Consider the following 27950-nt stretch of genomic DNA (forward strand, 5'->3'; position numbering starts at 1 on the left):
TCACAGGCTGATGGTGACGACGGATAGCAGTCATATTGTACCGTCTGCCACCGGGGAGGGGAGAAGAGCGGATACTGCTCTTCACTGCTGCAGCATTGCATCTACCACCAGCATTCAGTAGACATAGGGTGACATTGAAAAAAGTCAAGAAACGATTTCTTTCCCTTTTCTTTCACATGGTGGGGGGAGGGAGTAAATTGATGAGCTATACCCTGAACCACGCCGGACAATGTGTTTGAACCTACAGGCACTGGGAGCTCAGCCAAGAATGCAAATACTTTTCGGAGACTGCAGGGACTGTGGGATAGCTGGAGTCCTCAGTACCCCCTCCCTCCCGCCAGGAGTGTCCATTTGATTCTTTGGCTTCCCGTTACGCTTGTCACGCAGCACTGTGTAGCCTGGAGATTTTTTTTCAAACACTTTGGCATTTCGTCTTCTGTAACGGAGCTCTGATAGAACAGATTTGTCTCCCCATACAGCAATCAGATCCAGTATCTCCCGTACAGTCCATGCTGGAGCTCTTTTTGGATTTGGGACTGCATCGCCACCTGTGCTGATCAGAGCTCCATGCTAGGCAAACAGGAAATGTAATTCAAAAGTTCGTGGGGCTTTTCCTGTTTACCTGGCCACTGCATCCAAGTTCAGATTGCTGTCCAGAGCAGTCACAGTGGTGCACTGTGGGATACTGCCCAGAGGCCAATACCGTCGATTTGCGACCACACTAACCCTAATTTGATATGGTAATACCGATTTTAGCGCTACTCCTCTCGTTGGGGAGGAGTACAGAAACCGATTTAAGGAGCCCTTTATATCGATATAAAGGGCCTCGTAGTGTGGACGGGTGCGCCGTTAAATCAGTTTAACGCTGCTAAAATCAGTTTAAACGCGTAGTGTAGACCAGGCCTCAGTGTGTATGCCTCTAGCATCCCTTTTCTGTCTCCTTTTGTGTTCCCTTCTCCTTCTCCTCTACCTCTCCATCACTTCTTCTAGTAGGAAATAATGCTGAAATGTGTCTAGTTCCTGTATTTGTGGAAGCTGCAGCCTCCTCCAGTTCTTAAGTCTTTCATATGCTCTCAGTTTAACTCTGTGCGTGTATGTATGTAAAGGACAAAGGGAATCATATTAAACAGTCTCAACTACTCCATCTAAAAATAATTAGAGATGAGCTCAAGCTATAGGGCTCAGATCTGACTCTTGATCTGGATTTAAAATCTCCCCCTGTTCTGAGTGGTGGTGGGGTATGCCATTGTTCAGATCTGAGGTTTGGGTGCTCATTATAGTGTGAATCTAGGTCTGAATTCTTCCTAGGTTTGAGGTTTATCACAATTGAGATTTTGGGTTGAATCCATCTCTAAAAACTCCCCCAAACCTAGATCTGGCTCTTCAAAGCATTGGGCAGGTAACTCTATGCACCTTTTCTTAAAGGTAATAAACTAAAAGCATCAAGTATGTTTCCTAACTTTTGTGATTAGTGCCTAGCTGTCAGAGTGGCAGGCACTTACATAAAATATTTATAGAAATAGATAAATTCCTGTAGACTGAGACAACCTTTTGATTGCAGTCACCATCATTTACAGATTACCTTTGTGTTGCATATGTGAAAGCAATTCCTATCTCTCGTGTTGAAATAAATGCAATATTACAAAACAGAATAATTAAACCAAAAGGATTTTTACATGATGCAACAGTCAATGCCATAAGAAATCAATGTATATGTATAGATACAGATCTGATCTACACATACCAAACAGACAGTACAGATTTCAAAATTACAAGTAGATATATAAGAAACTGATTTGGGAGTAAGCATTTTTAACAATTCCTTAGTGGACAGTGCTTCTTATTTATTTGCCATGTGGACCTTGTTTCTGAAAAATACCATATTGCATTCTGATCTCCACTGTAAGCCACTGATAATCATGATGTCCGTGATCCACCCAACAACATTTCTAGGTCTTGTTCAGTGTTAGACGATCACTCATTGGATGCAGGTTTGCATTCTGAGATGAATCCTTTGCAGTTCCTGAGAACGGCCAGCCGCCTTTGATTCGTTCAAATCTTGGAGCTAGGAAATGTTTAAAAAAGGCTGACGCCCCAGATGGGAAAGCAGGAATGCCACTGACAGAGCCTAGAGCCTTGTCTAGTGTTGCTAACCGCAGTTCAGCTCCATGGGTAGTAGAGTACCCTGTTGTAGATGTGTCATGAGGTGCCACTGCTGTTTTAACCAGTGTGTCATTTAGACCTGCTCTGAGCAGGATTAGATGACACAGGGCCAATCTGGCATTACACTAAGGCACCTTTACCATGGTCAGGCAGCATAAAGGGGCCTTATGGGGAGGAGAAACAGCACCCCAAAGATACCCCTGCAAAATGGGTCTCCTAGCCAATATAGAACTAGCCTGATACAGCTATGCTCCCAGCCCCTGATGTTGGGGTCATGGAGTGGGATGCTGAGAATGGGGCAGGGGATGTAGCTTAGTAAACAGAGCTACAGCTGTTCTTTGTTTCCCAGGGCTTACAGAAGGCATGGGAAGCAGAGTTTAAGTTAGAGCAGCTCTGAATATGGGGAGCACAAAGGTGACAAAAGACCACCTTTGCCTTTTGGCCACCCCATTCCTGTGCCAGGTGTGGGAATGGAGTAACTGGGAAACAGGGTCACAATGCTAAAAATGGTGATGCCAACCAGAACTCAGTCTACATTAGCTCCCCCAACATTGCTAACTCTGAAGAGTGCAAATGGGGCTAGGAACAGGAGGAAATTTTATTGACAAGGCCCAGGATCATGATAGGGTAGGAGGAAAGGTGGGATGGAGCCTGTTCTTTCCTTTTACTGGTAATCTTCAGTATTTTGGGGCTTGACCCTTCAGCGAAAGTGCTGAGTGTGCAGCATCTTTCAGTATCAGGTCCTTTGTTTATACAAATGGACCATTAAACTTGTGCTGTGTAGATATAATTTCTTATCACTACTAAATAGCTGTACCCGGAAAGCAAGGAAGACACTTTGATTAGGTAAGATTCAACTCTCTAAGACCCTGGGAAGGAAGGATGAGAACTTAGGGAGCAGAACTGAGACAGCCGAAAGAAAGACAGGCGTGGACAGAGAAGAACAGGAGACAGTGAAAGAGGGAGGGAGTAAATGAGAGAAGAAGGAGGGAAAGATAAGCCTGGTCTGGTGGTAACAGCAGGTGACTGGGAGTCTGCAGATTTGAAGTCTGCTTTTGGCTCTGCCACTGACTTGCTGTGTGATCTTGGGCGAATCACTTACCTCTCTGGGCCTCAGTTTCCTGCCGTAAAAGAGAGTTGGGAGGCTAAATGCATCAGTGTTTGCAAAGCACTTTGGGATCCTCAGGTGAAAATTGCTATTGTGGTGCAAAATATTATGACTGAAATGTGAGGGGAAGAATGAGAGAGGAGACAGAAACAGGGGACGAACGGAAAAGGATGACTGATGAGCGGAAGAAGGGGAGGAAAGAGGGAAAAAGAGAGGGGACACCCAGTGATGGGGAAGTAATGGAAAGTGTGAGGAAGAGAAATGAGTAGCTGCTTGTCAGAGCGGATATATTTTCTTGCATTGTCAGCGAGAGGAATTAGAATTGGAGAGTTTGCCCTGTGGAGCTAGTGTGTGGTGGCACAGTCTTGAAGTTAACGGTTTCCCTGCTGATAGCATCTCTGTCAAACAGCACTAGTGCAGTGGAGCTGTCCTGAGGAGGGAGGAGCCATAGAACCATAAGGTCTGATCACAGAGCCGTCTCTAGGCAGGATGAGCGCCGGATGTAGAAGCGCCTCCCCTCGTGCCCTTCAGGCCTGTGCACAATTAACACTGGGAAAAAGCGGGCATCCTGGTAGGTGGGTGGGTTTTCATTGATGGCTAGCTGGCTAGAGTAAGAGCAACATTGTTCATCCTGGCAGCCACGGTCCGCAATGCTGCTGCTGCAGCTCCTCCCGAGGCCTGTCCTGTGGGAGCCATGTACCTGGCACAAAGAGAAGCGGCTGGTGTTGAGGGAGAGGTGTGAGTTTCTGCTGCCACTGTGGAAGGCGTAGCGGGAGAAGATGGAGGAGTTGCTGGAGGCCTGGTTGCAGCGCTCACAGCCATGAGCTATTTCACTGTACCCACACATGGAGTAGCCATTGTACACAGGGGAGTCTGTCAGGTCCAGGAGCATGGCCTCCGAGTAGCTGGGGATCAGCTGTCGGTTGGTACAGATGTGCCATTCCAGTTCAGTGCTGTCCTGAGTGTTATCCCGGGGCATGCAATACCTATACAGGGGCTCCTCTGATATGCTGGGCACTGTGTACTCTAGGCCTAGGAGCTTCTCAACATGGTAGTGCACGTATGCAGTCCGATACTCTATGAGCACCCGCAGTGGCCAGGAAATCATCAAGACAGCTGCCACCCAGAAAGTATAGTGGGACACGTACCATGGGAGATGCTCTGGGTCCCCATAGGCCATCATAAGCTCTTTGAAGTCTATGTTTTTGAGCTGCATGCCTTCCCTGACCTCCATGTAGTCATCTAGTCCCTCAATCTCTGTGAAAAAGTGAGTCCTCTGGGTCAGGTAGGAGTTCTCTGACTCTGTGTTGGCAAAGCTGAAGCACTTGGTGAACTTCAGCTTCGTGGCTGTGTAGCATTCTAGGCCTAGCAGCTCCTTGGAGATGTCCTTGAATCCACAGTGAGAATAGTCAAACTCAGCTTCAGCCACATGTGTGTTGACCCGCTCATGATAGACCTGTGTGGTGGTATAAGCATCACCATTGCGGTACCGGGTCACCTGCCGGGTGCGTCGCACAAAGTGGTAGCTGATGGCCTTCCACCAGATACAGGGAGTGGCTTGCTGCATGCGGTTGATACGGTCATAGACGCTATCCACATCTGCCTTGTACTGGAGTTCACTTTTGGCATGGCAGTGCCAACACTCCACGAGGTAGGCCACGTACAGCATGGTGAGGAAAGCTAGGGGGATGTAGACATAGCCATCAGAGCATGGGCTATCATGGTAGATCATAGACTTGCCTTTGAAGGAGCTATCAAAGCTGAGCTTGGTGACTCGGGCTAGCTGACACCAGGCCACAGCACCCAGACAGCCATACATAAGGATGGAAAGGAGGAGGCATTTCCAGTGAGATTCTCTGCACATGGAGGCACTCAAGGACTGCTTGACAGGGCGTTGCTGAGAAGCAAGAGAAAGAGTAATTTATGTCAGTGGCGTCATTTTACATAATACATGACTCTTACTTTCAAGATTGTGTTTGGCTTAGCTGCTGAATGCCTTAGGGCTAGCTTGGGCCTATACGCAGAGCCCTCAGTAAGGTGTGGTTTATAAACTGCAGTCACAGGAGTAGCCCCAGGAGGCACTGTGCCTCAGAAACATCTCTCCAAAGCACAACACCTTCCCTTTTCTCTCCTTGCTTCACAATGGGAGTAACATGCTGCTGGCCTATACCGACAGCAAATCTACTCCAGACCTCTCTCCGTCTGGTCAAACTAAAATCACAGCCTGTTTCTCTGACATCTCCTTGTGGATGTCTAGCCTTCCGCTCCGGCCAAATATGGCTAAAACAGATCTTTCTTCCAAAATTCTCCCTGCTACCTTCTTTCACAGTCCCTGAGGACACCACCATTCTTCCTGTCACTCATGCCTATAGCCCAGATGTCATCTTTGATTCAGACTTCTGTCTAGGTCCTATATCCAGGTTTGTACATTCTTTCTGCTTAACATCTCTAAGATATGGCCATTCCTGTCCACACACAGCTAAAACTCTCATCCAGTCTTCTTATCATCTCGCATCCCAATTACTGCCACATCCTTTTCTCTGGCCTTGACGAAGGCAATTGTGCCCTTTTCATATCCATTCAGAAGGCAAAGATCATTTGCTAGCCTGTCTCTTTGACCATGTCACCCTGCTCTTCGTATCCTTTCATGGACTCCTTCTTCTCTGTTGTATCAAATGCAAGCTGCTTGTCTTTGCTTTCAGACCCTTCATGACAGAGCCCTACCTAGGGTTTAATTTGTAATGAAAGAGGTGCTCTGGCTCAAGCAATTTTTTTACAGTCACAACAGATGCAGCAACCCCAGAGGCACAGGGGCTAAGAACTGCCAAGCCTAGAGGTGCCAGAGCTCAGCCCTGGCACAAATTAAGCACCCTACCTATCATCTCTTATTCAGTATGGAAAAGTCATCTCCTGCCTCTGACCAGCCCGAGGCCAGCCTCCATCACCCATGTGTTAAATTTCAAAAAAGGCACCTTTTGTGCTTTCTCCCCTGTTGCCCCTCATGCCTGGGAGGTGCTCTCTGTTACCATCTGCAAACTCTTCCTTAAAACTTTACTGTGCTGTGATGCCTGCAAAAGACATGACAACAGTTAGGCTGTCGGTGTGCTGAGGCCAGCGTCAATCATGCTGACCAATACTGTCTCACTGTGTTCTTGTACTATCCTCATGAGGTAGGGGCAGAGCCAATGCTTCACAGATCCTCACCTCGCCCATGTGCTCAGGTGTGATGATAAGCAGAAGCACAATACCTGCTCACTCCTGTGTGCCTGAGCCCCAGATCCGATACCCCACACAGGGTTCTTATTCTTTGTTACACCCCTATAAGGACACATGGACTAACCTCTGCCTTCATGTACATCCTGTGCAATCCCACTGAAATCAATAGGGTTCCACAGTGTACGAATGAAAAGACAGTTTGGCTGCTGTCTCGGCCCTTACATTCTGCAACTGCTAAATTTCTGAATCCATGCTCTGTTGCTGAGAAGCCTTGGGAGCACTCTTCTTTAGTGGTTTTGCACCCACTCATTCTGGCCACGCCCCAGAGTCGGCAGAGAACTGCCAGAGCAGCATGAAGCTGGAGGAATGTAAACCAGAACCAGCGCCTGTGTCTCCAGCAGCACAGAGCTGACTCAGAGGTAAGAGCGACACCTACCAAATTATCAACACCATGTGTGCGGCAGCGTTGTCTTGGACGTCTCCCATCCAGAAACTGTCTAGATTCAACCATGTTTACTTTCAGTTCTGACAGAATCACAGTTCCAGGTGGCATGGTAACAAGCTGAAAACAATATTGGCTAGAAGCAAAAAAAGGACTTAAGCTATGTAGCTAATGGTATATATGTGAATAGTTCAAATCCAACAGTTCTCCCTGCTTTTGGGGCTCAAAAGGCAGGACACATATCACAAGTGTTTACAATTTACACTCGTACATTCCCACCTGTATTCCCTGAGAGGACAGGATTAGTGTCCTCACCCTGATGATGCTGCAATGAATCTGTTGCATGTCATGCTGTGCTGGACTGTAATAAGAAACAAATCAAGCCAAGTAGCCAGAAACTGTAGCAACTGAGCTGTCTCTTTATAAAGAGCAGCAGCAGCGAGAGTTCCAGTACCAGCTGGCTCCACTGCACAGGCTGGGAGGAGCACACTCAGCAAGAGCCTTACACCTGATGTGTCTCTGTCCTGGCCTCTTGCTACTGATGCCATTTGGCCCCACTTTATAGTAAGAGTGTTGCAGCAGTGAAAACACTGAAACACACCAAGACACATACACTATCTCTCTGCTTTTCCACCTCTGATGCAAAATAGAACCAATTTATCTCCCAAGGGGCCCCCTCTAACAGTCCAAACTTCTTAACAGCTTCCAACAGATGCCATGTTTTTGTTTCCCCCTAATATTGGTTGCCTGAGGCCCACAACAGGCAAAATTCAGTTCTGGACCAGTGATGGGTTTAAGGTCCAATGCTTCATGACCCTGCAGAGCTAGAAATGGGAGCTTTATGCCATTTGAAAAAAGAGTTTGCCCTTTTCCCAGTGGGACAGCAACATTTGCTTTTAACTTTGCAAGGCTGAGGTTTGACGTTAAAGTCATTCATTTTTAGGCATGAAAGAGCTATTTTAGGTCATTTTTAGAGATCTTTGTTGCTTCCTTTGAGGCTGAGCCCTGTACAGTTGGACTCATGGGACTAGATTCTAATTTCATAGATTCTCATCTCACTCTGGTGTAAACTCAGAGTAACTCCAGTGATTTCAGTGGAATTACACCAGTGTAAATCTAGAGTATCTGAGATCAGAATGCTTCCAGGAGGAAATTATGACAACCATTGGCAGTGTAAAGGGACCAAATTTATAAAAATGTAATTTACATCCACTTTAAGGCCCTGTTATGCTGCCATAGTGGTGTAAAGGGACCTTATTACAAATGTAAATCAGGCCCATTTTTCCTTATCTCCTTTAGGGAACTCTGAAGAAAGCAGCAAAATGGTCACAAGCAGCACCCAGAACTCTGAACAATAACTGCAAAACTGCAGGAGCCATGTAGGTATATGATTGAGTCCAGATCCAACCACTGAGGGTATATCTACACTGCAGTGTAAGCCCAGGCTCTGACTCAGGTTCAAGCCTTAAACCCCTTTCCATCTACACTCAAATCTCTCAGGCTTGGACCCAGGGTCCTAGGAACCTGTGAAGGTAGAGGGTCTGAGCCCAAGTCAAAGTAGGACCCAGGGTTCGAGCCCTATCATTTTGCGGTGTAGATGCAACCCCCCTGCACTCAGGTTCTTGGAGTACACCAAAAGTCTCCACACTGCTGTGGGCAGACTTCATTTGTCCTCTCTCTCCCAAGAATCATCAGTCAACTCCAGGGAAAAAGAAGCACCCCTCCTTGTTCTAATACAACAGCTTAGCATTTTATTCTGACAGCCAACCTGCAAACAAACCATCCGAGGACCTACAGTGTTTGCCAGGGATACTGACCAGAAGAAGTCCTTTCCAAAGCATGCTGCATTGTGGTTACAGGAGTACAGTCTGATTTTGGTTAATCTATTGTGTGAGGCTGTCATAAACAGATAGTTAAGGGTTAATGTCTCTTTTACCTGTAAAGGGTTAACAAGCTCAGTGAACCTGGCTGACACCTGACCAAAGGACCAATCGGGGGACAAGATACTTTCAAATCTTGGTGGAGGGAAGTCTTTCTTTGTGCTGTTTGTGTTGTTCGTTGTTCTCTCTTGGGACTAAGGGGACTAGACATGCAACCAGGTTTCTCCAATCTTTCTGAAACAGTCTCTCATGTTCAAAATAGTAAGTACTAGCTAGAAGACGGATTAGTCTTCTGTTTGTTTTCTTTATTTGCAAATGTGTATTTTGCTGGAAAGATATTTTACCTCTGTTTGCTGTAACTTGTAACATAGACTAGGGGGGAGGGAGTCCCTCTAGTCTATGTATAGCTGAAGACCCTGTAAACATTTTCCATCTTGATTTTACAGAGATAATTTTTACTTTTTTTTTCTTTAGTTAAAAGCTTTCTTTTTAAGTACTTGATTGATTTTTTTTCTTGTTTAAAACCCAAGGGGATTGGGTCTGAACTCACCAGGGGATTGGTGTGGGGAAAGGAGGTGGGGGGAAGGTTAATTCTTCTCTGTTTTAGGATCTAAGAAGTTTGGATCAGTGTATATCTCAGGGTAACCCAGGGAGGGGAAGTCTGGGAGAAGGAAAGGAGGGGGAATGGTTTATTTCCCTTGGTTTTAAGACCCAAGGGGTTTGGGTCTTGGGTCCCCCAGGGAAGATTTTGGGGGGACAGGGAGTGTACCAGACACTGGAATTTCTGGTTGGTGGCAGCGCTATTGGATGTAAGATAGGAATTAAGCTTAGAAGGGTATATGCAGGTCCCCACCTTCTGGACGCTAAAGTTCAAAGTGGGAATAATACCTTGACAGAGGCCATGAGAGATTAACCAAACAATTAATTTTATTAGTAAGAGTACCAGAAATGACCATGCATACAAGCAAATGGCAAAGAAGCTGGTGGTGCTGGAAATTTACCGTAGGGGTGATCAGTGCAGGGAATGGATTAAGTGGATCAAGACCAAGTACCAGAAAACCAATGATCACAAATGTGCCTCTGGCAAGTCACCAGCATTGTATCTATTTTATGATGAGTTTGACCCAGTGCTGGGGATTGCACTGGGCACTGGGCCATCAGCGGTGCACAATCACTTGGTCAGCTGGGATGGTGTCCTGCTGGCCCCTGTAGCCAGCATGGGAATTGATGGGAGCCAGCAGCATGCACCGAATGAGGCAAATGAAGTGACTCTGCTAATGAAACCAGTCCCAGAGGAGGTTTTGCTGCAGGAGCAACTCATCCTGGGGCCATACTCAGAGGAGCTTTTTGATGCTCTCCTGGCCCAGAGGTACAGCCAACTGTGGATCCGGCAGCAGAAATGGAAGAGGGAGAAGCCGCCCTGGAGCCTGGTACGTTTCTGATTCTATTTGTATATTTCTTACTGTAGGAATGAGATGGATTTTGGCTCTATGAACCAATCCAAACCCTGGGAAGCAGCGTATATCTGCTAATGCCTCTCCCCTCCCCCACCCTGTGGAATTCAAAATGGAGACAGGGAAACACAAACAGTAAAACAAGCATGTAAAAATGAGGTTTTTCTGGGAAGCAGAGGTGGATTACAGTTTGTGGGGCCCTGGGCCAGGACAAGTGGGGGCCCCTCCCCACCCCTTCCACCTGCAGTCCCCCCGACCCCTTGGTGCTCCTGCCAGGGAGCAGGGTCAGGGGGCAGCGGCATGCCCTGCTCTGCCGCCCTGCCTGGTGCTCCTGCCAGGGAGCGGGATCAGGGCATGGGGACTTGCCTCGCTCTCCCCGCCCAGCGCTCCTGCTGGGGAGAGGGATTGGGACACGGGGACTTGCCCTCCTTTGCCCGCCTGCCCAGCACTCCCACTGTAGAGCAGGGTCGGAGCAAGGGAGCTTGCCTGGCCGTGTCTATGGAGCATCAGTGGTGTGAAGCAGCCCTCTGCCAATACACTGAAGTTCAGCAAGGAACATTTTCTGTCCTTGAAATTCCAAGATGATGTTGTCTGGGCTCCTGCACTGAGCTATTTGAGACAGTAACCCTTTGAGTCTCCTCCTATTGCAAGAGGAAAGACAAGCTGAAAGGCAAGCAGCCAGGCCGTCCGTCTGGCTGCGCAGCTTGAGGACGGGCTAGTGGTGCAGGAGCAGGCATTTGCTTCACAGTTCCTGGAATAGAAAAGGCGGTGAAAGGAGGACAACTGAGCACAACAGAGAGAACTGTTTGAGCAGCAGCTGTCTCAAATGGCTGCAAAAGTAAAGGCTCCACTGGCTTGCGTCCCCTTCATGGTATCCTGCATTCCGGGAACAGCCTGGACAATTCCATGGCTGGGTGGGCCATGCAGTTTTGCCCTATCAGTGGCTGGGCCGGGCAAATGTGCCCTGTGCATGCTTCAGTGTTGAACCCCTCCCCCGTGGATGTCTCCACACCCATGCCCTGGCATCAAGTGCATGGCAAAAGTGAAAGGAGAATGGTGCACCAGGGGAAACACAATAGTGTGTATATGGGGTGTCTTGTACATCGGTTCACTGTTTGCACATGTTTATGCTCTTTTAAAGCTTTTGGTGTTGTTGGTGTTATGGTGGGCTAATGGCAGCTGGCCTGCCAGGCAGTGGTTGAATATTGTACTTTTCTACTAACTGTGTAAAGATAAAGGTTTTTATTTCATAAAGAAGATGTATTGCTATCACTGCAACACATCATGTAATGTATATTTTAAAATAATAAAGATAAACAGAAGAGCAGGGACAAGTGGGAGGTTGTACGCAAAACCCATGTCTCACCACAGCTATATACATACATCAGCTCTTAACATCAATCCATTCTGGTTTCTCCACCCCACCCCATTACATAAATAGTCACGTCATTCAAAACTACAATGCAGGGCAATCAATGTTGCACAAGCACACAGAGGTACTATTCTCTCTCTTCAGTTGGCCCATGGAAGTCTATAATGTGGGAGCACAAAGCCTCTCTGACTTCTGTTGCCTGGGTGCATCCAGCTCCAGCTGTGGTAGATGCACTCTCTGGCTGAGTGTATAGGGTGACCAGACAGCAAATGTGAAAAATCAGAACAGAGGGTGGGGACTGATAGGAGCCTATATAAAAAAAAGACCCAAAAATCGGGACTGTCCCTATAAAATCGGGACATCTGGTCACCCTATGAGTGTACCAGTTCAGGGGGCCTTGCAGTCACAGGTTCATTCAGGGGAAAATGGCTCACCATTGGCTTCACAACGATCGTGAAGAGCGCAGCAAGCCACAGAAATGCGGACAGCATTGATGACACTAGCATCCAAATAAGTCTATAGATACCATCCGTGGGATTTCAGTCTGCCATGTGCACATTCAGCCACTATTCTACACCTGGTAAGAGTGTAATTAAACCTTCTTTTGCCGGGGCGTCTGAGATCAGAATATGGTTTCATAAGCCAAGGCAAAAGGGGGTACACAGCATCCCCCAGAATAACAGTGGGGATGGAACTTCATATGCAATAATGTCATGAGGTGGAAATCATGTCCCAGCCTGTCCATGAATATAGACTCTCTCAATCAGCAGAAAACCCTGGCATCATGAACTTTTCCAGTGCAGCCAACACTGATGTTCACAAATCGTCCTCTGTGGTCCATGAGGGCCTGCATAACAATGGAGTAGTACCCTTTGTGGTTTATGTACTCATGTGCTCCATGATGAGGGCAAACTATGGGCACATGGGTCCCATCAGTGGCCCTGGCACAGTTTTGAAACCTCATTCTCTGAAAGCCAGCAACTACCTCAGGAATATCTTTTATACCTACCATCTTGTGGTAAACCACATGCCTGATTGCCTCAGAAACCTCCACTGCCACTTACCCACAGTCGACCTTCCATTACCAAACTGATTGGCTACAGACCTGTAGCAGGTTGGGGTAGCCATCTTCCAGATGATTATAGCAAGTTGCTTGTGGACTGTCATGGCCAGGCTCATGCATGTATCTTTACGCTGTAAGGTCAGGGCAAGCTGCTCAGAAAGCTCCAGAAATACAGGGTTTTTTGTGTGAAAGTTCTTCTGGTCATCCCAGGACTGCATGACAATGTGATCCTACCCAGGGGCGGCTCTATGTTTTTTGCCGCCCCAAGCATGGGGTCACGCGGATTCGGCGGCATTTCTGCGGATGATCTCCCAGTCCCGCGCCTTCGGCATAGCCGCCGCCAAATTGCCGCCGAAAGTGCGGGACCGGTGGACCTCCTGCAGGCATGCCGCCAAAGGCTGCCTGACTGCTGCCCTCACGGCAACCGGCAGGCCTCCCCCCATGGCTTGCCGCCCCAGGCACACGCTTGCTGTGCTGGTGCCTGGAGCCGCCCCGATTGTGCTTGTTGCCTTGCTCTAGAAATGCTGGTCTAAGGAAGGGATATCAGTGGCTATGCCAAGTGTCATAAGCAGCATCAGCTAGTTCAAGTCTGTTATGTCTGTGTCCTACTCCTTCTCCTGCTCTGTCATTATCTCTGTCAGGAACCTTCCGTGGGTCAGAAAACACTGCCAAGCTGCCCACCAGTGCCTAACATTTTTGGAGGGCGCTAGGAAGCCTAAGATACAATTGGTTGGATTCATGTCTGTGTACTCCAGTGTGGATGCCAGAGCTTTAGGTCTGGCCCTGAGTTAAAAATTCTTAACCTAAATTTGGCAATCATTGTGTATGCTCAAGCCCTGAGTTCTCAGACCCAGAGTCCGCTGACTCAAGTCCCACTAACCCTGGGCTTACATTGTAGTGCAGATGTACCCTGAGTGGGTCGAACAGTCCTGTGAAACTCCGTCTAGCACCTATCTCTAAACCCTAATCCCATTATTACTCTGCTGTGCATTTCTGCACAGCCCAGCCTTTGGGCCTAGCAAAGCCCACAGCCTTAGGCTCTCCCGATATGTGGGAACTATGGTGGGAACCTCATGAAGAATCTCAGATGTCTTTTCTATATTTTAAAATAAGTTTCTAGCCCTATTCTTTGTGAGGGGTCTGTAAATGTCTATAAACCACTCTCTAGGCTTGAACTGAAGCAGCAGCTGGGCTTTCCTTCTACAGCAGAAGGCCATGATGGAACTTCAAATCCACACTCACCTGCACACACAGGCACTTTTTGTGTAAAATGAGGCAGTTACATGTGAATTCTGGAGGAGATTTTCAAAGCACTGCAGGGGCTCCAGCCATCTGTTGTAATGGAAGATGTGTAGCTAAATCCCCTGCACAGCTTTGAAAATCTCAGCCCTCCTCAGTAGTCCCAACACCTCTCCAAATCCCCAGGCTGGGCTTGAGCGCAGTGCAAGGGTGGGCTTGGATTGTTTAAGGCTGGCTATGATACCTGAATGCCTAATATGTTCCCAGTGATACTGGAAATACTAGAATCACCAAAAAATGGCAGATAGTCATGCTGTTTGGCAAGCTGATTTCACCCATCCCTACAGTCTATCACTGTCTCTGTCCCATTGCCCATACATGCCAATGCTTCCACAGCAGCTCAGCTGTAATCCCCAATCACGCCTCCATCTCTTCCCTTGATTGTCTACAATTCTGTTCTCGAGGGCCTACTCTCCACACACCAGCAGGTACAGAATGCTGCTGCCCTCCTCCCCCGCCCCCATCCTCACAGGCACAAAGAAGTGCAACTATATCACTCCCATCCTCAAACAGCTCCCCCGACTCCTCATTCACTTCAGAATCCAGTTCAAAATGGTCTTTGTGTTCAAAACTCTCCATGGAACTGCTCAGGGAACCTTGTCATTATTTTTCTCCTTTTGTTCACTGTCTTATTCTATCTTTTTGTCCCAATTCTCTCTGCAGCTACCTTGTATCTTTCTATCTCCTCAGCTGTTCATTTTATCTCAAATCCCAAATATTTTTGCCCTGGCCTATACATTTTCATTTCTCCTTTCCTTTGGTATTACAATTATTTAATGTTGTAATTCTATTGGCATATGAGCATTTTGGCTCAGTGTGTATGAAAGATGCCAGATATAATAAAGAATAAAAACAACAATAATAATAGTCATAAAATATCACCCACTCTCAAAATCTAATAAAGAAACACACCCTTCTTTCATACAAATTCATTATATATTAAACTACAATCTATGAGCTTCATATGCTGTCATGGCTTGTTTACTATCTGTTGGTGTGAAGCCATTGGACCATTGCTTTACAGGATAGATGTTATTTAATTTGTTCCTGTGGTTATTAGAAAATAGTCTGGAAAGTCACAATCTGCAGATTAAGAACTGGAACTTCTGGTACATCTACCAAACAGGTGTTTCTAGGTTGGCACTTGAAGAGATTACCAGAGGTGGGGCAGGTATGTGAATCTACAATTATGTTAATTTTCCGCTTCAGGACAGACCTAGAGAATCCTGTGTGCAGTTTCATTTTTAAATCATAAAGTATCAAAGCCCTGACTTGATGGGCAGTTGCCTTCAAAGACTGTGGGGTGACAGGTGCCAAAAATAAAGAGCAGCTATGGAATGGTTTTGGTTTACCGGGCACACCCAGTGCTTCATGTTCCTTGCTGAACTGCAGCTACAACATGTTAGTCCTTTTGCTTCTGCAGCAGTAACTTAGTACTTGCCCCCAGCTCCACCCCTTTTAAACAATATTTTGTGTTGTAACAAGCTTGGGGTCAGACTTTGGCTTTTACTCCTAGATACCAATGACAGATGAAGGAAAAGCAGAGTCTGAATATACAAGCTGGCATATTCTTCCACTTGCCTATCAGGGATGGAGTGTATTTTGTTGGCCAGAGCAAGGAACTGGGTACCAGGGCATCTGGATTCTTTTCGTGATGTCTATTGTCCTTGAGTAAGTAGTTAGGAGCCTGTTAAGGTGTGCATTGTTACACTCATTCTGAATGTCTTCAGCAGAAATGTCTCTAGTATGGCCAAGAATTCCAAAAGTATAGCTGTTGTCTCTTTAAAAGATACAGTCCAAAGATGAGATGGAAGTTAGAGGTTCAGGAAAAATATTTATTCCAGTCAGGAAGTGTCTTTGTATTTCTGCTTCCTGATAGTCTCATGAGAGGTAAAGAGTTTTAATGGAGCTGTACGATAGCCCAGAAGGATGCGCTTATTTTCATATGCTAGCTGAGTGGTCAGAATCATTGACTTCTGAGGAAAAAAGTAAAAATGTAGTATAATATTTTCAAAAGCTTCCACTGATTTTGAGATCCTCACTTTTTGGGTGCTCAACTTGAAACATTATGGGCCTGGTTTTCAGAGGTACTGAGGATCCACAGCTGCCATTAACTTCACTTTGGAGGTAGGAGCACGAAGCACCTTGTAAACAAGGTCCACTGTGTGTCAAGTTCGTCATCCAAAATTAGCAGACAACTGAAAATGTTGGCTGATGTGAAAATGTTGACCAAATGACCATATGACAGGTCCCAGCTAACAATGAGCTAGGATTTTTATCATTTAAATAATAATCAAGGATATCGTCAGTTATTCTTGGATATTTAAGGATATTCTTAAGCATCTAAAATATTTATGAATATTTCTGGTTTTGTAGGGATATTCTGGACCAGGGAGCTGCAGCCTCCATTAAAACTAAAAGCTGATTCATAGAATTTAAGGATTATTAGATCACCTAGACTAACCTCCTATATATCACAGGCCATTAAATTTCAACCAGTTATGTCTAAACTGAGCCCAATTGTGTTTGACTAAAGCATAACTTCCAAAAAGGCATCCAGCCTTGATTCAAAGACATCAAGTGATGGTGAATCCACCTCTTCTTCATAATTTGTTCCAACAATTAATCACCCTCACTGTTAACAATTGTGCATAATTTCTAACTGGAATGTGTCTGGCTTCATCTTCCAGCCATTAGTTCTCGTTACACCCTTCTCCTCTAGATTAAAGAGCCCTTTAGTATTGTCTCTCCATGAAGCTTCATATCCACTGTAATCAAATGCCTTTTCCATCTTCTATTTGACAAGCAATCCAGATGGAGCTCTTTGACTCTCTCACTGTAAGGCATTTTCTCCAACTGTTGAATCATTCTTGTGGGTCTCCTCGGCCCCCTCTCCAATACCTCAACATCATTCTTAAAACAAGGACACCAGACTTTTTCAGACTCACCGCTTTCCAGGATACAGTTCCCCACTCTGTAGGTATGGCCTTCATTCATTGTTTCTAGATGTATGAGGAGGGAGTGTGTGCTCAGGGGAGGGGATGGAACTGGGTGGAGCAGGGGTAGGAAGAGACAGGGTGAGGGTGGGAAGAGGTGGGGCTGGGAGAAAGGGGTGGAGTGGGGGCAGAGCCTGGGGAGGAGCAGGGGGTTGAGCACCCCCTGGTAACTCATAAAGATGGAGCCTATGTTTAATTGAATAACTTATTATTTACTTTCTGTTCTAAACTGTTATTTAATGTTGCTGTATGCTGTTAGACAGTAGTAGTGTTCTCAGGGCCAGCACTTCCATTTAGGCGGCCTAGGCAATCGCCTAGGGCACTAAGATTATTGGTGGGTGGCATTTTGCCGGAGGGGGCGGCAGGCGGCTCCGGTGGAGCTGCCGCAGTCGTGCCTGCGGAGGGTCCGCTGGTCCGCAGAGCTGCCGCAGTCGTGCCTGCGGACGGTCGGCTGCTCCCGCGGCTCCGGTGGACCTCCCACAGGCACCACTGCGGCAGCTCCACCGGAGCCACGGACTAGCAGACCCTCCGCAGGCACGACTGCGGCAGCTCCACTGGAGCTGCGGGACCAGGGCGCAGGGCGGCGAAATTGCCGTGCGCCTAGGGCACTAAAACCCCTAGCACCGGTCCTCAGTGTTCTACTCCAGAAACAATTACATTTTGGTGATGCATGAAGCAATCCCTCTCTGTATATCTTTTTCTAGCTAAGTGCAGCTTATAGAGAGAGGATAGCTAAGGTTGCAAGCAGCTTCCATTATAAGCCTTATATTTAGTCCAGTTGTAACTCTGGCTGGCAAAATAAATTTGACCTGAAATTACGATTCTTACTCTGAAGGCTGGGGAGACATTTTCTGCAAAATTCAAAGGAAACTGATCAAACTGTTTTTGAATTATAGGTCATTAAATATGTTACCCTAACGTGAAATGATGACCTATGTTTATTTCTTTTTCTCTCTCTAGTTAAAAACCGCCTTGTTACTACCAATTCAAATTTTCCACATATTAAATCTTGAAAACTCTTGCAGTGGGTCTATTTGCAGAAAATGTGTTGCAGGTAAATTCAATGATCCATTACATTTCCTTTGTGGATAGTTTGGGGCCCAGCGCTGACTGTGCTGTACCTGACTCCAAGCCACCTCTGTTGGTTCCCCTCTTTCAAAAGCATTAAAATTGACACTTAATAAAAAAAAATCACTACAAAAGCGTTTCTAAAATAGACCTCTGTCCCTTTTAAAAACCATGCATGCCTTTGATGTCTGACCTTAAGAGCTGTAATTTTGCTGAAGCAAACTGCTATCATGTCTAAAATGAAAGACTGAGGGAAAAAACATAGGGTAACCCAGACGTGGCCTGAATGGAAATAGCAAAAATGACAGGGAAACTGAGAAGAAAGGAGAGAGAGGGAAGTGAGCGAGAGGAGGGAGAAAGGATAACCCAGATGTGGGCAGAATGTAAATGGAACAAAGGCAGGGAAATAGCAAAGACAGACAGTGGAGAGAGAGAGCAACTAACCTGCACAGGAAGAGACTGGAATATAGCAAAGAGATGGGGCGCAGGTAAGAATTAATTGGATGGAAATGAAGATTACACCACTAAAGCATGATATACTGCAGTGATCCTCAATGGGTAGCTATAATGTTGCATGTGGCCTTTGCAGGTACCACATATGGTTCCTGTGGAATTTGCTGGATAAGAGCTTTGAAAGAAAGAGAAAAAAAGAAACTCTTTCCTACAAATTCCATTTTAGTACACGTGAGCAGTGGGGAGAGATTGTGGCAAATGGAGTCAGAGAGCCTCATAACAATCAGTCATGCTGGGATGCCTCTGCATTCCACTGTGATGTTTGCATCACAGCGTTGCAGAAATATGGATTGATTGTGTGTCCACATTCCCTTCTGAGCCTCTTGCAAAGTCAGGACATCACTCCACAGTGCCTTTATGATGCCATTCAATGGTAAGACAACTCAACAAGGCTAAGGATTACTCATGTGGGCAGTGATCCAATGTTACTGTTTACATGGGAGAGCCTTTTTTTTTATTATTTATCGGATAAGGGGCAAATAAGTAAAAAAGATTGAGGACACAAACAAAGGAAATCAGAGAAGAGGAAACAGAGCTAGACAGGGAACAAGCAAATAAAGAAAAATATGATGGGCTAAATTAATCCCAGGTATAATTCTACTGACTTTAGTGGGCATACATCTGGGATGAATGTGGCCCAGAGGATGAGGGCAGTGAGATGAGGAAAGGACACTGGATTAACAAACATCACACTCTACAGCAGGATGGTGTGTGACATGCCTGGGTGGAGATGGATTTTTGCTATAATTCTGTGAGTCTTTTCACCTTGATCTAGAGAGGGCTGTGGAAATGCTTTACCTGAGAAGAGAAATGTTGTGCAAGGCTACCTGTTGGATGACCGGGGTGTTAATAAAATGATATTTTCCAGCACAGTCGCACCGTACATGCAGCAAGGTGCTGCAGTATTCCAAAGTGTCCCACCCCTAAAGAGAAATATTCTCAGCTTGCTTCAGTTGGGCTTTGGAAAAGAGAGACAGAAAACTCCCTGTGAAGCTGCCAGTGAGAATTGCATTACAATCCACTTTTCTTCTGACCATTTGGGAGTTGGCATAACTGGGTCTAATGCTGTGGAGGTGGGGATGTCTAGAGAAGAAAGTTAACTGACAGTGAACCATTCAAAATCAGTGCACATGCTCCTTTTTCAATCTAGTTCCAGCTGAACCCCTATATCCGGTCTAATTTGACATTCATATAGCTAGAAAAGGTCCTGAACCAAAAGTCTAGCTCCCAACAACTCTGAATTAGGAAGCTGACCACTCCTGAATTTCAAGGTGTGGACCCATATGTCATGACCTTCAGCCAACAGCAAGTGCTGAAAGCATAGCTGCCAAAGTGTATAGAGAGGAAAATATAAGGGGAGAATTTAATGGAAAGAGTCATATAGCATCCAGGACGATTTCCACACAGCATCTGTTTATTATTGGGTATATGTTAAAAATGCACTGTTTGCTCTTCTGGGATGAAATTCCAATCAAAGTGAAATTTTTGTTCAATAACTCTCCTTTTAAAAGCTGTGGTGTCAAATGCTGCTCAGAAATGTTCTTTCCTTTGATCTAAAAAAAAAAAAGTCTTCACACACTCCGTGCCTTTGTAGTGTCACAAACCTAGAGGTATTTATTTCTGCAGAAGATTTAATCCTTATCACTCCCATCTGCTTCTTGTGCTCCTGAATCTCTTTTGGTTTTAAATGTCTGCAGCTTCTGTTTTCCTCTCATTAAATCAAGTTATCAGTCTGAACGTTTAGAGAAAGAAGGCCATGAAAAATGGAGGGGGGCAAATTCTCTCCTCAGTAATAGCCTGAAACAAGAGGGCAGGTTATAGTACCCAGCAGAGAGAGGCAGAACTCTTCTGCTGATTGGTCCAAGTGGCAGGCTCTAGGACCTTCCATAATTGCACAAAGCTGTTCTACTGACTCACACTGGCCACCATCGCAGATGGGTCCTATTGACTTTAACCTAGTTTATAAAAACATTTGAGCCTCCCTCTGAAGAAGAGGGAACCAGAGGCAGGGACAGAAGGAGCCTCCAATCCTGAAAACAGTCAAGTTAATGGGCAAGTTCTTGTGGGATGCTTGCTTGTTCTTCAAGTTAGAAGTAAAGGAAAAGCCAAGAGAGAAGTAAATTTGGATCTTAGCCAGTGTATGTAATATATTTAGAACAGGTGGGAATGCCTCCTACTTCAACACCAATGCCATGAAGAAAATAATTTGGCCCAAAATCCATTTTTGAGTTTAAGGCATTCAGATTCTACAGTGGTGAGGGCCAAAAAATTAGGTAGCTGTCTAAGCAGAGGATCCTGATCAATAAGGTGACCGTGATTTTTCAGAATTTTATAAAAGGCCCACATCTGTGGCAACTTTTTACATGGTCACAAAACATGACTGCACAGAAAAGTACCGCCTTTTAAAATGTGTGCCGATGTTGCTGCTGCTGCATTCTGACTCAGCAGCAACTCAACATGTATATTTCTAGGAGTGGAGGACTTTTTCCAGTAATTTTGTATTCCGAATGAGTTCATCATCCAGTGCTGAACAACTGTTAAAGCTACTCTTTTACTCAAAGTGGATGCTGATAATGACGACACTCACTTAAATTTTCAGTCCAAATTCTGCTCCTCAGACTGAACTCTCATTCCACGGGACTGTCTGTTATCTCTGATAAGGACAGAGCAAGTTTTATTATTCATATAGCACTGTGTCTTGAACATAGATTTTGCATTAAAACAGATTTGATTGATGAAATGAAAAAACAAACAAACAGGAAATGTAAGACTGTCACTATAGCTTTCAAAGGAAGCAAAATTGGCTTGTGGGTTTCACAGGGGTGTAGAAACTACAACTGCAAGGCTCTGTGCCTGACCTTACCATCAATTCACTATCCTTAGACCAGTCATTTGACTTCTTATGCCTCAATTTACCTAGACACTTAGAATAAAAAAATAATAATAATCATAATAATCCCTTTCTACATCATGGGGATCCTGTAGGACTTAATTTGTGAATATAAAGCTCTGTGAAATCTTCAAAAGAAGTAGTCTATGGGACTGATCCACACCCCACTGAAGTCAATGTTAGGTAGGCTTGAGAAATATCCCCCCAAACCGCTACACCCCTTTCCCTTGGAAGGCTTGGTAATCCCCTCACCAATTAGTCCTGGTGAACACAGATCCAAACTCTTGGATCTTAAAACACTGAAAAATTAATCAGGTTCTTAAAAGAAGAATTTTATTAAAAGAAAATGTAAACTTCATCTCTACAAAATCAGGATGCAAAATAACTTTACAGGATAATCAGATTCAAAGAGCCCAGAGCAACCCCTTCTAGCCTTAGGTTCAAAGTTACAGCAAACAGAGGTAAACCCTCTAGCAAAAGAAACATTTACAAGTTGAGAAAACACAGATAAAACTAACACGCCTTGCCTGGTTGTTACTTACAAGTTTGAAATATGAGAGAGTTGTGCAAAAAGATTTGGAGAATATGGATTGATGTCCGATCCCTCTTAGTCCCAAGAGCGAACACACTCAAAACCAAAGAACATACAAACAAAAGCCTTCCCTCCCACCCCCACCAGATTTGAAAGTATCTTGTCCCCTTATTGGTCCTTTGGATCTGGTGTCAGCCAAGTTACCTGAGCTTCTTAACCCTTTATAGGTAAAAGGATTTTGGTGCCTCTGGCCAGGAGAGATTTTATAGTATTGCCTACAGGAGGGTTGTTACCCTTCCCTTTCTAGTTATGACAGTGATCAAAGCAGCAGTATAAGGATTATGTGCTAACATGGGACAGTCTTCTGGCAAAGCAATCAGGTAAGGGAATTGGAGAGGTGGAAATATCAGCCTAGTTTGTAGCAGCTGTGTTTATATAAATAAAACAAAAATGAACCAGTTACTAGGACACATTACCAAAGGGACAGAATATGAAACAAAGGGCGATGTTGTTGCTGTATGAGGCTCTGGTGAGGCCCCTGCTAGTATCTTGGATGTTACTTTGGTTGATCTTGCCAGTGGGATTCAGAAGGGGCCAGGGAGGGAATGGTGCTTCTCTGGCATCATCACCTCCTGCCCCTGATCTGGGAACCCCCAAAAGCTCCTCTGCCAGAACTCTGTGGGGATGGTGCTTTTTGGAATTTTGGAGGGGGTAAAGATGAGAAAGATACCAACTGCTCTCTGCAAGATTGTCACCTACTGACCCTCGTGATACCTGATTGGGAGCAGCACGAATCTTCCCCCCTCCCTCACCATTGTTTCTACTGAGCAGAGAAAGGAGAGAATGTAGCACAGCTCCTTCCTTTAAGTTTAGAAGGAGGAGGACAAGAGGGGAGCATGGAGGAAATGTCCCTCTGTGGGACTAAGGGGGTTCCCATCCCTGCATATTCTGAAGATCTACAGCGTTGGGGGGCTGTACTCCCTGTTTACAAGGTCCATAAACCTTTCTCTGAAAGGGAAGATTTGATGAAAATGCCATGAATTTCCTGGGCCTCTTGTCACCTTCCCTTGATTATGATTCAGTCCATAAAAAGGGTACAATTTAGAACATGAGAATATTGGGTCTAAATCTAAGTCATAAAGAAAGGTAAAGGGAGTTGATCCAATTCTTAGCATTTCCAAGGCTGTGAAATGGGATTGTTAACATTAACACTATACGTGACTGAAAATTTAGGGCATTCAACCTAAAATTTATTAAATGGCATAAATTAGGATACACAAGGGACTATCATATGACAAGGAGAGAGTGGGCAAATGAATATTATAAGTGCATTTGAGATGCCTAGAGTTATGTTAGAGAGGGGGGTATGGTGAAAAATCAGGATGCTGTGATTAAAACAAACCCCAAAATGGAAAATGCATTGTGTTGTATGGCCTTTTATGTGTGAGAGAGAAAAGAGTCACACAACATGCTGGCTGCTCTAGAGAGAGACAGAAGCTCCCACATAAGCAATATTTTAAAAAGTTGCAATATCGTATTTTTAAAGGTAGCAATACTAATTGGTGCTGTCATGACCATAAATGGCACTCTTTGATGTTATAAGAAATAAGCTCTCCATGTGCCTGCACTGGCACCAGGAGATGGATGAGATGACTTAAGCGGTCTCTTATCTGTAATGTTATGATCATGTCACACAGCCTCGAGTCTGCGGATTTCAGTAATGTCTGCCCATGGCTTCTTGTAGTTTTCTCTGTCGCCTGGAGAGCTTAACTGATTACACTGTATCACACTCAATTAAAGTTTTTTAATACAAAGGACAAGTTAAAAGCAGCAATGGACAAGCACTATTTAAATCTGCAGGAATGGATGAGACAAATATTTCAAAATGCCACTTACCTGCTGGTATCCTGATTCCTTGGCAATTATTTAGCTATGGAAGGTTATAAATGACTTTTTATTCATTAAGTTTAATTGGCTAAAATAAAACTTCCAATTGAGCTTTTAAAATTACAATATTTAAGGCCAAATCCTGAGCTGGGGTAAATTGGCATTGCAACATTGAAATCAATGGAAATACATTGATTTGCACCAGGTATGTGTCTGGATCTCACAGTAATTTCCAATCTGGGAAACCTGGCCAGCCAGCAGTTAAAACATAACAATGGAGGAGGGTGGGTTAGAGCAGGAAAGGCAGTCAAGAAAGAAAGTAAATGAGAAGGAAAATATTTCTGGAGAATCCATGTAGATATAGAAACGCTTTCTGAAATATCTGGAAAATCATTTCTCCTTTCCTTCCCTACCAAAACCTTTGTTAATGAGTCTGTGTTTCTTTTGCAACAGCTGATGGCATTACTAAACAATGCAGAGGCCAATTCTAGGTCTTGCTTTAATTGTCAATACCATGCAGGTAAACCACAGCATATTGGTCTTAAGTCCTAGGGCTTGTTTCTACACTCATTGAAGTCAATGGTGAAGATCCACTGACTTAAATAATGCAGGATCAGGGTCACAGTAGGTAACTGAGAACACATTATTCTTCAAAAGGTCTGTTTTAAATGGTATTTGTTTAGACTCAGCTGTTTCAAACATCTATTGCTAGCTTGGGAACTTTCAGTTTTGTTTTGTCTTTTCAATTAAAAGCTTTTCTAGTCACTGTAAGATTTTCTTCCATGATTTATAAAGAAACCGGAACACACAAATTGTGTGAATAATAGATAAGCACCCATGTTATACCAGACACTTAAGAGGCTGTGGGGGACCTAAGAACATTACACACAAACTGTTTGTGCAGGCAGAAGAAGGAGGAAAGGACTCATTACATAAGGCTAAAATAATGAGACAAGGAGTTAGTGTAAACTTAAACACAGAATGTTTGTATTGGACCAGAGGAAAAATTTAAGAGGGAAGATCATTTAAGCATGATATAAGTGTGGAGATCAAGTACTCTCATCTTCGGAAATGTCCACTAAGAGTCTAGACATTTTTGTGGTGGGATTAATACAGTGAAAACCCTCTGTGGTTCAGGAGCACAGACTGGCTAAATCAAGAATTCCTTCCCAGCTCTACCCAGTTATTGACCTCCTATTAGGCTGTAATTACATTGGGGAGTTCTAGTGATATCAGCAATTGTAGAATGATAATAGTTGAAGTTTACAGTTGTGAACTATGCCTCACAAGTTTAAAAGTGACTCACTATGGGGATAAAATACTTGAAGTCACTGACTGATGACATTATTGTCCTGTAGTAACTTTTTCAACCTAAGCTGAAAGGTCAGTTTTATACTCTTTAGAAATGTTTGGTTTTTTGTTGGTGATGGTTTACTCTTAATATACCTGAACTTAATGTAGGGTTTGCTGAGGCTGCTCTATTTAAACTTACAAGATCATGTGGCCCTCTGAATCAGGGACAGAGCCCCAGCTATCCTGAATAAAAGTGGAGAGGTTCCTTGATTGATAGTGCATGCCCCTCATATTCATTTCCTTTGGGGAGAAGGTAGCACTTAAATTTGTTGTTAACTTCAGGCTACTTTAAAAATTCCTCTCCCTCCTAGAATTCAGGCCCCATAATGGGGATGACAAGCCTATGAAACTGCAGAAGAGCAAAGAAGTATACACCAAATGCTGCACTAAGTGTGACAAAAAGCTTAAATGTATTCTAACATAGGATGATGCTCTGGTGCTTATATTTACAATCATTGAGTCATGTGACTCTGTCTCAGCCAATGGGTTATGGGTCAATATGTTTTATGTCAACCTTCAAATAGACAACACAAGTTGATTAGAGGTGATCATCCTGGAGGGCAATAGTACAAAGCTATTTTAAGTCACTTGAGGCCTCAGCCAATTAGTTTCTTGCTTGGAAATTGAAAAAGGTGTGAGGGAAAAGTATGTTTTTGTAGGCCAAATCCTGAAATCCTTACTTAGGCAAAATTCCCATTGAACTTGGTGAGTTTTGCCATAAGAAGAACGTCAGGATTTGGTTCTATATTATATTGCTAGATATTTAAACACAAAGCTTAAATGTTTCTATCTGAAACTTTCTGGTTTGCATTCCACATACCCAGTACATTACATTGCATCGCTGCAATGTTATAACAATAATCATGTGAAAGTGTAGTATGAGTATGAGTTTTGATATTGTTTGATCTTTAGAATTTTTTAGAACACTCAGATTTTTAGTACTTGCCTAAAGGTCCCATGTATTGTAATTGTGTAGAGGCCAATTAAAAATGCAAATATTAGTGGTTAGGGTCAGCTGGCATTAAAGTTAACCAGTGCTTGTTCTGCGAGGCATCCATGTTTCAGAGAGATCACAGCAAGAGAGACTGAAACGTCTGGAGACAGTTTCATGATTCTGTCTGGAGACAGTGATTTGTTCAGGAAAGTCTATAAATCTGCAGCAGCCAATGGTTAGGGGGGAAAACAAGAAACTGTAATGTCAGCCAGACAACCGTGGAGCTAGTCTTGTGACTCCCTTACAGGAGAAGCAGGGCGAGACTCCAGTCCCTTCTCGGGACCTGGTGCTTGGGTCTGCCAAGGAGCACTGGGTGATCCTGCCTTGTCTTTTGGGGCGCGGGTGGGGAAAGCACTGCCCCTTACTCAGTTCTCTCGTCCTGCAGGGTGTGGTGGAGGGTAAATCCGATGCTGTCATGGGGAGAACCCCAGCACCGTGGAGAGCTCCCGGAGCCTGCTGGGGGCATTGGAGGATATTCTCTACTGTGTAGGGTGGGATTAAATCTCCCTGCAACGGTTTGTCCACTGATACCGGCTGACTGGTTAGTGCCTCAGTAAAGGGGCTGCAAGAAGCCCAGCGAGACTGCATTACAATCACTTATTTTTCTCTCCTTTGCATTACAAACCACATACAGGTCCCCAAATGCCCGTCTAGCTGGCTAGACTTAAACGGCGACAGCTCTTTCCGTTCGCTCCCTGAGACTGTTTTTCTTGCACTGAAATCCCCCCCTATTGCCGCCCGCTGTTTCATTTGTTTAATCCAAGTTGGGCGAAGAAACACCAAGCCCCGCAAGTGATCGAGCCCTGCCCGCAGTCCGGGTTTTCCCGCCGAGTTCAGGAACCAAGACCAATTACCGATCACTTTTCTCTTGCGTTTGCATACAATGCATACGTGTGTCTCCATCCGCCCAGCTGGGGCTGTCACATACACGCATATATATCCACACACTGCATACAGGTACCCCGATGATACCCCTACCCCACCCCCCGGCACAGATATGCCCTGGGTTGCTCACCTCCTCTCGAACATCTGCAGGTGCTGCGGTTCTTCCCCCTGGGCTGCTCGAAGTTATTTCGGCAGCTGGTTCTGTTTCCACCTCCGAAGACATTCTTTGCCATTCCTGTCTCCCAGCCCCCCTCACCTCAAATAAACCCGGGCGCCGCAGGGTTTCCAAGTTCCTCCTCCCATCAGGACAGTCGGATTTTACCAGTAAGAAAGCCCTGGGACGGCAGGTTTCTCCCCATTGCCAAAGCAGAGTCCTGCTACTGCAGGATCCACACGATTCAGAGCCGGATCCCCACACACGCACCAGCCGCCACAATCCGAATGAAGAGGGGAGGGGGAGAGTGTGTGTGTGTGTAAGTCACTCGCAGTCCCTTGGCGTTGCAAGTATGGTCACTTTATCAGCCAACGCCAGAAGCCGCATTTAGGGAAGTGCCTCCCACCAACCGGTGTGAGAAGTCCGCCTGGCAATCCAGTACAGCCGCGGATCGTTAACCCGAGGGATCAAAAGCCAGGACAACGCAGGCCGCTCTCGGAGCTGGGGAGGTTGCTTTGCAGGCAGCCAGGGTCTCCTTTCCCTTCGGGGGGTGCAGCCTCCCCGCCTGCGCTCCCCGTCAGTGCATCGCCTCAGCGTGTGCAGCCCCGGAGTCTGCAGTGGAGCTAGTCCCTGCCAACTTCGGAGCGTCCTTTCCAAAGCCCACCCTTGGCTTCCCTGAGA

General features: G+C 45.2%; 1 protein-coding gene across 2 annotated transcripts; it reads right to left on the reverse strand.

Annotated features, from left to right (window-relative positions):
* Positions 1-1655: 1655 nt before the first annotated feature.
* On the reverse strand, positions 1656-27556 carry LOC127050797 (transmembrane protein 151B-like). Of its 2 annotated transcripts, none has more exons than XM_050952336.1 (2): positions 27246-27556; positions 1656-5168 (listed from the first exon to the last, which is right to left on the reverse strand). In XM_050952336.1, the coding sequence occupies exons 1-2, from the start codon at positions 27336-27338 to the stop codon at positions 3738-3740; spliced, it is 1524 nt and encodes a 507-aa protein (XP_050808293.1). In that variant the 5' UTR covers positions 27339-27556; the 3' UTR covers positions 1656-3737. The 2 variants fall into 2 exon arrangements, with proteins under 2 accessions (XP_050808293.1, XP_050808292.1); XM_050952335.1 differs by lacking the exon at positions 27246-27556 and adding an exon at positions 8747-8807.
* Between the last annotated feature and the right edge of the window lie 394 nt (positions 27557-27950).

This window comes from Gopherus flavomarginatus, chromosome 5, assembly GCF_025201925.1.
Source record: "Gopherus flavomarginatus isolate rGopFla2 chromosome 5, rGopFla2.mat.asm, whole genome shotgun sequence".
Taxonomy (NCBI): Eukaryota; Metazoa; Chordata; order Testudines; family Testudinidae; genus Gopherus; species Gopherus flavomarginatus.